Here is a 12,967-nt window from a genome sequence, read left to right on the forward strand (position 1 = left end):
AGAGCAATAGTCGTGGCCCATACTTGACAGTCACTTGTACATACACAGACTACGATGGTACAACCGCTGGCAAGGCTACCAAATCGATGAGGATTTATCAGACGGAGGCCTTTGGAGGTGATAGCCCCGCCTTTGTCACCGACTTGCCAATTCACCCATGGAGCTTCGTCAAAAATAACAAGGAGCTAGAGGCAACAATCGAACAACGAGGGCGAAAGTTTCTCTCCTACGTCAGAATGTCCGTGGAAGCTTACGAGGTTCTTGCACAATATCTGAAATACCCACCTTCCAGATTTTATGATCCTGACATGGCTTTAATGAACGATGTTTGGTTGCCATACACGGTAAGTGCTGTGCAGGTACCAGCACTAACTGCGACTGGATGATAACCAATAACATAGGAATCCGGGCGGATCATCGTTGACAGAAAGACCTTCCAACAGGATCATTACCGAAGCGTGGCTATGGTCAACAACGTTCCGAACCTGAACCCATCAACATGCCCGCCATATCTAGTCGGATTTTCCTTGAGTAGAAAGGGCTGGTGCCGCTTCTTTGTCGATCTTATCGAGGAAGTCAAATGGAATGATACCGTTTGGAATTCTTTGATCTTGCCAGAAGACCAGAAGCTGGTAATAAGAGCGCTTGTCAGCTCTCATCACTTTCCAGAAAACTCGCGCAATCAACCCGATCAAGAAGGCAAAGGACTTGTGATTCTCCTTCACGGCTCGCCGGGCTCTGGAAAGACTCTGACTGCCGAAGTAGCGGCAGAGGGTAGACGAACAGCATTAATTTCAGCTACAATGGGAGACCTGAATAGTGAAAATAAGTAAGACCTCGGTCTACATCGGGACTCATTCACAGTATTGACTAACGGGTTTCAGTCCATATGCGTTCGAGGCGGAGGTTCGGCGGGTAATGCGCTATGCTACTCAGTGGCATGCTGTGCTTCTTCTTGATGAGGCTGACATCTTTCTTGAGGCTCGCGAAGAAAAGGCGGGAAACGTAGAACGCAATGCTCTTGTAGCAGTTTTTCTCAAACACCTGGAGTACTTTTCTGGCCTTGTATTTCTTACTACCAACCGATTGGCCTCGTTTGACATGGCAATGAACTCGCGGATTCATCTAGCTTTAGGCTACTCCCCGCCTGACATCAAAACCCGCGAAAAGCTCTGGATACGATGCATTCAGAAGCTTCCAGAAGAGGAGACTAATTTTGGCGAGTTGAATGATGCCATCACCAACGTCCTGGAGCACAAACTCAATGGGCGGGAGATATCCAACGCCATTAACACGGCAAGAACAATCGCGAGATTCGAAGGCCACAAACTTGAGATGGGACATATCGAGCAGGTGTTGAAGATCAAGCTTGACTTTCAGAAGGTCTTGCACAGTGAAAACAGAAAGGTTACACTTTCACAAGGCAGCAGGGCATTAGTCAGAACCGGATCAATTGTCGACGAGCCAGAAACTTACATCTCGTAATGATTTCCGCTTCTTTAGATAGGAGTCATCAATATTGAGTCTAAATGTTTTCTTTGGAAAGGAATAATGCTGTTTCCCCTAAAGTACATGCCTGATAACTACTTGGAAAAAGGTATATTGCATATCTGTCAAGCTTTTGGGCTTGACTTGTCAAGTGAGACTGTTGCGAGTGCCGGGTGGATGTTCAATTAACCATAGTCTAAAATGTGAGGCAGAACTTAGCGGAAGCGACATGGCAAACCTCACTCCTTAAGAGGGTGCCAAGGTTCATTGGACATCATCTACAGACCGAATGAGGAGACGAACGAGCAGTTGAGTGCCAGCTTCAGTCCTTCAATATTATGATGTTTCTGTTAACTGCTGCCCACCACTTTTCTCGGATTTGCTTCCCTGCGAGATCGTTTAAAACCATCGCAGGGTAGGGGTTGATCACAATAATGCCGTCAGAGAATCCTGAAGCTCTTGATCTGGAAGTTACCTAGACGCATTTAACAAGGCCCAAGGTCTTTTTTAGCCAAACATTGTCGAAACACTAGCCGTCTTCAGCATTGAAGATGAAGGGGAACAGCACTTCATTTTGGCTTTTTAGCTCGCCGTTGGCAACCTTGGAAGGCTTTTTTTAGGAATTTCAACCAGGTCAAAGATCTGTTTGCTTGCAGGTCGTCCTTATGGTCTCAGATCGTGGGTCTAGCAAGCGCGGTAAAACACTTCCACAATTAAGCCCATAGGGTACACAGGGACGTTAAGCCATCGAACATCCTTTACTGCTAGGATAGTGTGACAGGAGGGTTGATTTACAACTTCACAGACTTTGGGTCGCAATCGAGCTTACCAGAGCACTGTTTTTTCAAAAAGGTTGCGCTGCTGCAGTTTCAGCAATGAACTATGACACACCAGAAGTGGGAATTGCTTTCCGCAGGAGTCATGAAAACAATCAGTAGGATCCACCTTATTCCGATCAGTTGCTCTCGAATGACATATAAAACCCAATTACATCTTAACAGAATCAGCGGCTTTTGTCATAGAATACACAGATGGCATGGCATGTTTCAAAAAATTGGTCACCAGAAAACTTAGAGAAATCGTTACTGGTTTGTTTGTCGATTTCGATTTGACGCTGCAGAACGTGTTCAGCCACGGGTTTGGGGATCTGTTACGGTTCTCAGAACCACGAACCCAAATCCCGCCACCTTGAACCCATTTTTGTTTCAATGATGGCAGGCACGTCCATCAGACCTACTACATGGGCGGCTTGCTACTTTCTGCGTAATGTACTCGAAGTCCTATGCAATTTTCAGCAAAGAAGCGGATTGCATTATGTATCATGTCGTCCTCCATTTCTTTTCGAGCAGTTTGGTGTTTTGTATGGTGCTGTAGATCGTATGTGCTAGGGAAGTGTCACTGGAAACACTGTAGACACATGGCCGCTTACGTATAAACTCAGAGGATGGGATGTTGCCCTGATGCATAAATATTAATACCGATCAAAAAACTTAGGCTGATGGTGTCGGGATGTTATAATCATTGCGCTGCAAGCACGCACGTGGCTGTGGAGTGAGACTTGAACCCTAGTCACAGGCACGTCTGTCAACATACCAGTTCCAGATCACGAAGCCACATACAGTCAACCCGTTGGTTATATAACAGGTGTCTACTACTTTCTGTTCCAATGCGACGTTATGCAATATTAAACAAGGCCTTATATCCCCCTAAACAGCTGCTTATTCTACACATTGCCTCGAAGGCTCCTTTGCTGAGAACTGAGGCAACAAGAGCATCGTAGAGCACTGTAAGCCTTGGCTAACCCACAGACATGGGATTTCAACACCTTTGTGCACAGTAGGAGTGCAGTTTGAAGTGTTGGTGCTGTAGGCAGTTGTTATTGCGTGGAAATTTTGGCTGTCGCGCTACAGTAATCTTTGCTGACTTGCAACCAAGTGATTAATGTCTGGGGGATGTAGTAGGAAAAGGTGTATGCCACCGCAATATATGGTGTTAAGATAGTGACAGTTACACACACATAACCTTGCCCCACGATTATTAGCACTTCGACATCGGTGCGCCTGTTCGTTCGCCTGTCATTTGCCTGCCCCTGGTAAGGCGAACTAAATTTGTGGTGTGTAAGCTATAGACAAGCGACCGACCTGCATGCAGGGGGCGCGGGTTGGAGGTCTTATTGGCCCTCACTTGCAGATGCAATGAGTTCTACGAGAGGGGGTAAGTCACTGCAATGAGTAGGCTAGCTTGCAAATGACTATGTTCGACGGGCCCCAATTCCCCGTCTTGCCCTGTTTTCCTGCTGGATGGTATTCTCCTCCTCCAACCCCTCCATTTTCGCCTTGCGGGTGCCTTCCTTGCCCGTTGAAGCTGAATGTCGACCATACTCTCACCCATTCACACTGCCAAATTCACAACGTCTTCCACTCATAGGAAACCAGGCAGTCAGATATCCGACGCCTCGTGGCTTCGTACATAGCCCGCCATGTCCGGTTTCGAGGGCATTGCGGGCCTAGGTCTTGCTTGCAACATCATGCAGCTTATCAGCTTTGGCCACGAGGCTGTCTCCATGTGTCGACGCATTCATGAGAGTGGCTCACCGGAGCCGAGTCTCGCTGATCATGCAAAGAACCTTTTTAAGGTTTCCAACAGCCTAGAAAAGACACTCAAACCGCAACATTTAGCGGCTGCCTCCAGTGCGAATGAGATGTCAACGATGGATAAACGCTTGTTGGAGCTTGCTTTGAATTGTGTCAAGCATGCGAAGGACCTTGAGGAAGAGATGACTTACCTGTCGTCTAGCCAGCCAGGGAAACTAAAGGCCTTGGGTGTTACTTCGAAGGTTATCTGGAGGAAACGACGACTGGAACGACTTAAAACCAATTTAGCAGATGCACAGAAGCTTATGGATACGTCTATTTTAGAGAGGTTGTTTTCCAGAGTTGAGGCTTCCTGTGAGCAACACAAGAAGGACTTTACGACGATGAGCCAAGAACTCAACAACTTTGTTGCCCGATATTCGAGTTCCGAGGGCACCCTCATCAAACTGATCGAGAGCCAATCCAAAGATGTCCAAGATCATATTACAGCGGAGTCAACCAAAACACAAGAAGCAATAAAGTCACACATCACCTTGACGCTTCAGTCACATAAACTCTCCAACGACAAGAACCTCTCCGCGTCCGACACAAGTATACAAAACACACTTAACCAGGTGGTTGAATCCCTAGATGGTTCAACTAGGGAAGAACGGGCTTATCGGACACTTTTAAAAAGCCTAAAGTACCCCGGAATGAACGAGCGGAAGAACAGAATCACCGATGTACACCCAATGACATTCCGCTGGATATTCAGCAGTTCATTAAGGCGTCAGAACTCAGGCTTGGAATGGACTAGTTTTATTGAATGGCTACGGGTTGGTCCCGAGAGCCTCTATTGGATTAGTGGGAAGCCTGGGTCCGGAAAGAGCACTCTCATGAGGTTCGTTGAGTCGTCCAGATCGACCCTCACTTATTGCCAACCAAACACTCGACTCATATCTCACTACCTATGGAAATCCGGAACCTTCATGCAGCGAAACATCAAGGGCTTACTCTGCTCTTTGCTTCATCAGATACTGGCCGAAGACAATCAGATTGCAACAAACATCCTGAAGGTAGACAGTCAGGTTTCCAGAAAGGACTCAGATACCGATTGGACCATCAAGGAGCTAAAGAAGACGCTCTTTAGGGCTCTTCAGACATCATCCTCTACTTATTTACTCCTTCTGGATGGATTGGACGAAGTTGCCACAGATCATGAGGAAGGGGTTGATCGGCTTCTCCGTCTAATCAAAGAGATTGTCGCCACTAGTCATGCCAAAGTTTGCGTATCTAGTCGCCCAGAGCCATTCCTGAAACGGGAGTTTGACAAGTATCCGAGGCTGAAGATGCAGGATTTCAACTATCCAGATATCGAGACGTACACATTGGATTTCCTCCAAGCATCAGGACTCGACTCCGATCAAGCTGTCAACAGAATCTCTGACCTGATCCTGGAGAAATCTGATGGCGTCTTTCTATGGGTTGTCCTTGTCCTACAAAGTGTAAAGCGAGGTCTCAGCAACTACGACGATTTAGCGATGTTGAAAATACGCATTCAGTCTCTACCCCAAAATCTCACAAGTCTGTACAAAGAGATGTGGTCGAAGCTGAATGATGACGGCGACTTCTATATCGAAACAGCAGTGCTCTATTTTTATCTAGTAATAGAGTCGAAGAAAGGGATCTGGAACAACACTCCAGTAAACAGCCTGCTAGGGTTTACAATCTCTGCGGACGATTCATTACTGGAAGCTTTTGCCTGCACTGCTAAACCACCTGATTTCGAGAGGGTATTGGAGAGGTGCAAGTACATGTATCAAACACTGCCTGCAAAGTGTGCTGGGCTCTTGGAATCGGACGAGGTCGAAAGCGACCCTGTTCCGCAGGTCACTGCAGTGGTTCGACTTGAGTCTTGGAGTCACAAGCACGTGGAATTCACCCACAAGACAGCCATTGATTTCATTACAAACAGCGAAGAAGGGAGGCAGCTCTTCGCCAGCCATGTGCCAAGAAGGGAACAGATATTCTCCAGGATGTCGAAAACTGCGCTAATTCTGCGGTGCCTCCCATTGCATTGGCGCACGCCAATATTCCACAACAGCAGCTTGAATCCTTATGTCTCCGCAAAGAGAGATATCTCCTGGCAGTTGATTCACAGGCTTCTATCTTTGACGCGACGATGCGCCAGCAATTTGGATGCAGAAGACATAAAGACCAAGAAGCAGCCATGGAGTTTCGGCAAGGAACAGCAATTGCTATGTCTTGCTGCTTTTTCAGGCTTCACCTCATGGATCCATGAGACTTTGTACGAAAGGACCAACATCAACATTCAGATGGAAGGCTTCATTGTTAGGAGGCTATGCGAATCCTTTTCAAATATACCCAGCTTGCGCAAATCCTGTCCTGAAGACGTAGTCGAGGCCGACCTCGATCGCCACCGCCTCATACAAAGTCTCCTGGAGAAACACTTTGTGGACAAGGCCAGATCAGCAGCTCCATGCGACGATACAAACACTCACCACCTCTCGGATGACATCAGGCAGGCGTGGCAGGCTTTGCTCTCTGATAGCTTCCAATTCACCTGCTGGGAACGGTCGCTTCTGAACCCGAAATACTGGTCCGAGGCTCTGAAAACCATGGACCATTTTGTCTCAGCAGGCGCGCTCCTAGATAATGATCCACAGGAAATCATTGTCCAGTTTACTGCCGACTTTGAGACCCAACAGCTTTACTATGTTTCGCCACTATACGCCACCTCCACGAGGTCAATCTACTTTGAAGTAAACCAATCATTCATCTTGCAGCAGATTTTGCATGAAGCTTCTAAATTGTCTGTATTGAAGCCGCAGTCGAAACGTTTACTTGACCGCCTTCCTCATTGTTCGGCGAAAGCAGTGCTCTTCTCAACGATCACGAGGCTATCAGGCAAACGCAGTGAGTACTACGAGATCTTACCAGAAGATAGCATAGATGCCGTTGAACTGCTGAAGAGACTCACCCCTTGCGGCAAGGGATATTTTCCGGAGGTCCTGGCACAACCCGATTTACAAGGTCCGCGATTGATTCAGTCACGACACATTGGTGCATTCAAGGGTTATCGTTCTGCTCTACAGCGCATTGGTCACTCAATGAATGACCCGGTCCAACACTATGAATATCCAGTATACGTCGATCTCTGAAATACTCTGTACCATTCAGAATTATAGGCGTGGCATACTTCTGTATAGCCAGCGAATAGCTGCATAACATCGTCCACCGCTTCTGTCTAGGCTTTGTCCACTCGGTGAATTTCTGGCTTGTTTTGGTTAAAAGCGGCAACAGTCCTTAAGAATTCCAAGCCTTGGGAAGACCATCCGCCAACTTTTGAGTAAATAGAACATGAAGACATACACCCATGTGCAGAGGGGTAGGGCTTGCTAGTCGAGCCATACATTGCGGAGTCAATCCATGCCTCTTTACCCCTGTACTGCCCTCTGCTACTGTTCTGATTACTGTCTGCTTCAAATGTCACAATCTAAAACTGCTTTCATTACCCGACTGGGATGACCAGGGGCTGGTCAAGAACCCTAAAGCATAAAAGGCAACAGTCAAAGACGGTTGTTTGCTTGTCTGCGCCGCAGTTCGGATCCTATGTTCCTTTGCGGCTCGCTACCTGGGCCATCTACATGCCTACACCGCCATCATTCCTTTGGACCCGGCAAAAGAGCAATGCTGGCGTTAGTACAGACAAAGCCTCTGGTCACAGCCAACCGTCGACATCCGAGAGGAAGCCCATGTCGTTACGCGCCGGGAAGAAGGTCAGCCACCGCAACGCTACGCGGCCCCTCCTCCCTCCACCTCCAGCCCCGTTGAACAGCCAAGCGGCCCGGCCTTTTACGGCCATGGGAAGCGCAAACGGCCACCCCAGCGTCAGGGCGCGGAGGAAAGCGTTGGTCGCCTGCTGGTACTGGAGGATCGCGGAAAGGTTGGGGCTCTGGTCGGTGGAGAAATTGCTCAACGGCGTCGCGACATCGCTCGACCGGTCCGCGAGGTAGTGACGCGCGGGGCGGGACCAGGCGCGGTTGGCCTCATGATCGACGAAGCTGTACCCGATCTGCAGCTCGCCAACGTTGTCGGCCACCTCGGTCAGCAGCGGCAAGGCGGGGAGGAGCTTGGCGGCGGCGGCGTCGTCGAGGCCGGCGACGTGGGCAGGCAGCATCAACAGAGTGAGAAGCGCCTTTTCGGTGGCATCGACTTGGGCCGCGGCAAAGGCGCGCATGTCGGAGGCCTGTGGGCGCAGGCCGCGGAAGGTCATCACGGGGTTGCCGGTCTCGGGGTGGTGCGACCACTGGATGTGGTCGCGTCCGGAAGTGTCGCCGAGCTGCCTTAGACGGTTCAGCTCGGCCTGGCGATCAAAGAGCCAAGCCAGCAGGGTCAAGAACCGCCGGGGGCCGTCGCTGTAGACGATCTCTTTCATGACGTCGATATATCGCGAGACACGACGTCAACGCCATATCTAAAGCATAGACGGGCTAGTCAACAGAGAATCCTGCTCTTCTAGAAGAGCCTCACTGGCTTATTCGTGAGAGAGCGGACGGGATCCCGAATCCTCCAGTGGGGTCGCATGTGCCAGAAAGCGTCACTGAATAGACTATAGAGATATGGCCGCCCACGTATCGGCCCAGAGGATAGGACGTTGTCTCAATGCAGGCCATAAACCCTCCACCCAAGCCGAATTATTGCCACAAGAAGTCTGCTTGCCAGACAGTTCAACATCGACTGCAGTCAGAAACACTACAAGCAAGGATGACACATGATTCAAAATGATCAATTGTTTGATCGATTTGTACAGACTATATACAAGAATGTCACAGGAGTAAAACAACACCAGAAAAAAAACACCCAAAAAAACGACCATGACGTCCTGTTCCGACGTTTTTTTCTTCACTCAACCTCCCCTTGAAAACCCCGACCGTGTTATGTTCACCAAACCCGTTGTTCCTTTCCCCCCCGTTGGACCAAAAAAAGAGAAAAAGTTGATGCAGCTAATGCAAAAGCTCGAAGCGAAGTGAAGGTAACCCTTTGTTGTGGTTGTTTCTTTTCATAATCGTCATGATCACGTTCTTTTTTTTTTGTCGTGATGTGATGAAAGAGCAGCATGGCGCGCGTCTTTAGTTGTGCTTGCTCTTGCGGAGGCTGCTGGGCTCGAGGCAGAGACCAAACTTGCCCTGGCAGCCGCAAGAGGGTCTGCACTGGAGGATCTTGCTACCGCACTTGCCGCTGGAGGAGCAGCAGGCGCCGAACTTGCTGCCCTCGCAGGTGAAGCCGGTCTCACCACCGCAGGTGCCGTCGGTGGAGACCTTGAGGCCGTTGGTGGCGGAGGGAGCAGGGGCGGCGACGGTGGAAGAAGCCGGGGCGGGAGCGGCGGAGGAGACGGGGGCAACGGATGCGACGGGAGCGACGGTGGAGACGGGGTCCTCAGCGACGTACTCGGGCACGGGGGTGGCAGCAGCGGAAGAGGCGGCGGCGGAAGAAGCCACGGCGGTCTTGGAAGGGCTGGCAGCGGCGGCAGAAGAAGCGGAGTCGGCGTTGGAGTTGGAAGAGCCACCGAGGAGGTTCAGGTTCACGGCGCCGGGGATGGGGCCCGGGGCGGCGCTGGTCTTGGCCTCCAGCTCGATCTGGGGAGGACCGTTGAAGTTCTTGGCCCGGCACTGAGCCTCGAGACCCTTGCACATGCTGTCGTTCCAGACGTAGCAGTTGCTGGCGCCGGTGGGGGGCGCGGAGTCGAAGCACTCGGTACCCTGGGCGTAGCAGGCGTCGACGCCGGCCCAGCAGCCCGTCTCGGTGCTGTAGCTCTCGACAGCCTTACCGCACCAGTTGGCGTTCTTGATCAGGCAGTCACTGGGGACACCGCCCTCGAAGGAGGCGGCCTTGACGCCCGAGGAGGTGCCGGTGGGGCTGTAGGGCTTGGGGCCGGGGACGGGGTAGGGGAACTGCGGGTTGTCGTAGAGGTTGAAGTTGTTGCCGGGCTCGGAGCCGTCGACGTAGCCGGGGATGCTGACGGCGTACTCGGAGGGGATATCGAGGGCACCGGAGGGACCGTCCTGGATGTAGACCTGGGCGCAGCCGACGTAGTACTGGGGGTCGTGCAGGCTGACGGCCTGGTGGAGAGCGAGGACCTCGGGGCGGACGAGGTAGTAACCGGCGGGGAGACCAGAGGGGAGCTCGACGGTGAGGAGGCCCTTGTTGGCGATGAGCTTGTCAACGCACCACTGCTGGGTGGACTCATCGTAGCCCTCGTCCCAGATCTTGAACCAGCCGGGGCCGGCGGCGGTAGAGTTCATGTCGTCGACCTTCTTGATGTAGACGGAGCAAGGACCCTTGTGAGAGGGGTCAATGGAGCCCTCAGCGCGCTTGTCGGGCCACTGGCGGAACTCAAAGGTCAGCTTGGCGCTGCCGGGGCGGCACAAGTGTACGCGGCGGCGATCTGGCCATCCTTGCCTGTGAATCGGATGAGTATATGTGAATCAAGTCTGAGCGTCATGACGCTAGAAGGGTGTTTGCCTTACCGCAAGCCATGTCCTGGCTGGTAAGCCCGGCCACGGGCGAGGTCGAGGTGGCACCGTCCTTGGGAGTACGGATGCAGGTGGCATCGCCCTGAGACTCGCCGTTGATGTAGAGCTCGGAGAGCATAGTGTGGGCATTGGCGGCGGAGGCCAGGGCCAGGACAGCAGTGAAGAACTTCATGTTGATGGTTGCAAAGTTGGGTATTTTGGTGAGTTTTTGTGGACGATGGGGTTCTGCGTGTAACTGAGGGCAGGCCTGCTGAGGTCGAGATGGATGAAATCGAGTTGAGTTCCTAGAGGGCCGATATCGACTGTTCTAAAAGGACTGAAATGTAGTTGGTTTTGAGGTGAAAGCTTTGGGCTTTGCCTGTATCAAGGAGTGGACTGTTCAACAGTGGATATGTTGTAGAGTAGAGACTGAAGGGAGCAACAACAAGTCAAGACTGTCGAGGCTCGGGTTGGTATAAGGAATGGAACGTTCGTTCAAAGAAGAAAGCGAACAAGAAGGGAGTGTGAATCAGCGGCCAGCTGTGTACAGAACGCGATGGGGTCGAGAAACAAAACAGGCCTGTTATCGAGGACCTGCGAAGGGTTTATATCAACCAACCAACGGTCCACAACCCCAGCCCTCCATGACAGGCAGAGACCAGACCCAAGAAGGGAGGCCGTTTCCTCCCCCCCTGGGCCGTGGCCCTTGACCCTCTCCGAGGCTCCGTCATCCTGTTGGAAGAAAAAAAGAGGGCTAGCTGGGGTTTGCGCAGCGGATGGTGGCACTCTCACTCTACTGACCTTGCGCGAGAGGCACAACCGCCTTGCACGCCCCCCTTTAGACGTGCAGCTCCGCTCCTGCAAGGCCCATGGACGGGCACTTCTCCATCTCATCTCGGGGCCTCTTGGTACCTTGCAGCAATCCAAGTCTCTGCCCCCCTCGTTCTTTCGTGTACTGGATTCCGCCCCAAGTTCCCGCCGTGCAGGAGGGGATGTTACATGGAGCAGCGCTAGCGCGGTCCTCTGCCGAAAAGGCAAGCTTTCGAAAAGGAAAATTGCCGCCGCTGGGCGACGTTCCAAGAGCAAGGGGATCGCGCCGTCGGCGACTCTAACCAAGGACGAGTCAAGGATGCCAGATCGTGGTGTCGGGAACCTGGGATGCAGCACCGAGGAGGCCTGGCCAACTGGAAGGAAGCCTTAGCCTCGCCAAGACGGCGAACTCTAGCAAACGCTGAGAGAGGCTCATATTGCAGGGTCCCGTGGCGTGCGTTAGCGGGCAAACGGAGAGGGCAACATGAAACGAAAGTGGGCGGCGCTACGGATACCGTCCCATCCCATGCCACCCTCGCCCATGGCCCCCCGCCCCGCCCCGAACGTGGTCAAGTAGTTGCCCGTCCCATCGGGGAATTACCGTGTAGCAATCCAAGGCAAAGCGAATCAGAGAAGCAAATGATCGACAAAGAGCCGAGTGAACAAATTAGACGCGCAGTGTTGCTATCATTATTCAGATCGAGAAAAGGAAGTGCCCTCCGGCCCTGGGAGGCCCTTGGACTGTACCTGCGGGGGCGCGCCAGCACCACCAAGGTACCTATGACAACGCGCACAGTCTTGGCTCCCGGAAAGATTCTCCCCAAGACGGATCATCGTCATGGAAGGAGGAAGCCCGGTAGCTGCAGATGGAGTCTTCTTGGCCACGCCGCGCTAGAGGCTTTATGCCCGACATCTGATGACGGTGATGTTGTGTGAGTGTAGGTACAACCCACATGCGCTTGCGTGGGTGAGCAGTAAGGAAACAAGTCAAATCAAGACTCAGACACCGTTTAAGATCTGCCGATCTCCCTAGGCACTAGAGCCAGTCCGGCTGGTTCCCAAAAAGCCCAAATGGCCCAGGTTCGCGGGACGAGACAAGTCAATCACTTGATTGATTCAAGGAGAGACAGCGGGAAGAGCCCGCCCCCTGGCTCAGCGTGGTTGGGGCGAGAGGCGCCGTCAGCTAAGCCAGCTTTCAAACGCCAGCCTTTGGGGGTTTCTGGCCTCGTTATGCCGAGCCGGGCGATTTGTTTGGTGATGACGCCGGCATAAGGAAGCTGTCGTCCGTAAAACTTATTAACATGCGGGCTGGTCTCTGTTGGTTAGAGGTCGGACGGTTGCCATTAGCGCAAGGGGCGGCGAGAAGGGGGCCCAGGGGGGGGAATAAGAAAACAGCTGTCACTGTGTCGAAGTGTGGAAAAATGAGACGAACCATTCCATTATTGAGGCGAGACATTTCAATCAACTCCTGACTATGGGCTGACGACTGATCTCCTCCCGTCAGGCACACACGCACGCGCCTGGGTGGCTTCGGTACCTACAGCACAAGCTTACAACACC

At 52.0% G+C, this 12,967-nt stretch overlaps 3 protein-coding genes across 3 annotated transcripts; 1 reads left to right on the forward strand and 2 right to left on the reverse strand.

Annotated features, from left to right (window-relative positions):
- Positions 1–236: 236 nt before the first annotated feature.
- On the forward strand, positions 237–1,485 carry ColSpa_07436 (ATPase family AAA domain-containing protein 3B; the record flags this gene model as incomplete). The annotated part of the gene is made up of 3 exons (XM_049273648.1): positions 237–344; positions 402–829; positions 885–1,485. 3 exons carry the CDS (start codon positions 237–239, stop codon positions 1,483–1,485), a joined length of 1,137 nt encoding a protein of 378 aa, XP_049129605.1.
- A 6,318-nt stretch (positions 1,486–7,803) lies between these two features.
- ColSpa_07437 (uncharacterized protein) lies at positions 7,804–8,520 on the reverse strand (the record flags this gene model as incomplete). Its single annotated transcript, XM_049273649.1, has 1 exon — positions 7,804–8,520. The coding sequence occupies one exon, from the start codon at positions 8,518–8,520 to the stop codon at positions 7,804–7,806; it is 717 nt and encodes a 238-aa protein (XP_049129606.1).
- A 694-nt stretch (positions 8,521–9,214) lies between these two features.
- On the reverse strand, positions 9,215–10,790 carry ColSpa_07438 (putative endo-beta-1,4-glucanase D; the record flags this gene model as incomplete). Its single annotated transcript, XM_049273650.1, has 2 exons — positions 9,215–10,530; positions 10,613–10,790. 2 exons carry the CDS (start codon positions 10,788–10,790, stop codon positions 9,215–9,217), a joined length of 1,494 nt encoding a protein of 497 aa, XP_049129607.1.
- Between the last annotated feature and the right edge of the window lie 2,177 nt (positions 10,791–12,967).

This window comes from Colletotrichum spaethianum (genome assembly GCF_022836535.1).
Source record: "Colletotrichum spaethianum MAFF 239500 DNA, contig19, whole genome shotgun sequence".
Lineage (NCBI taxonomy): Eukaryota > Fungi > Ascomycota > Sordariomycetes > Glomerellales > Glomerellaceae > Colletotrichum > Colletotrichum spaethianum.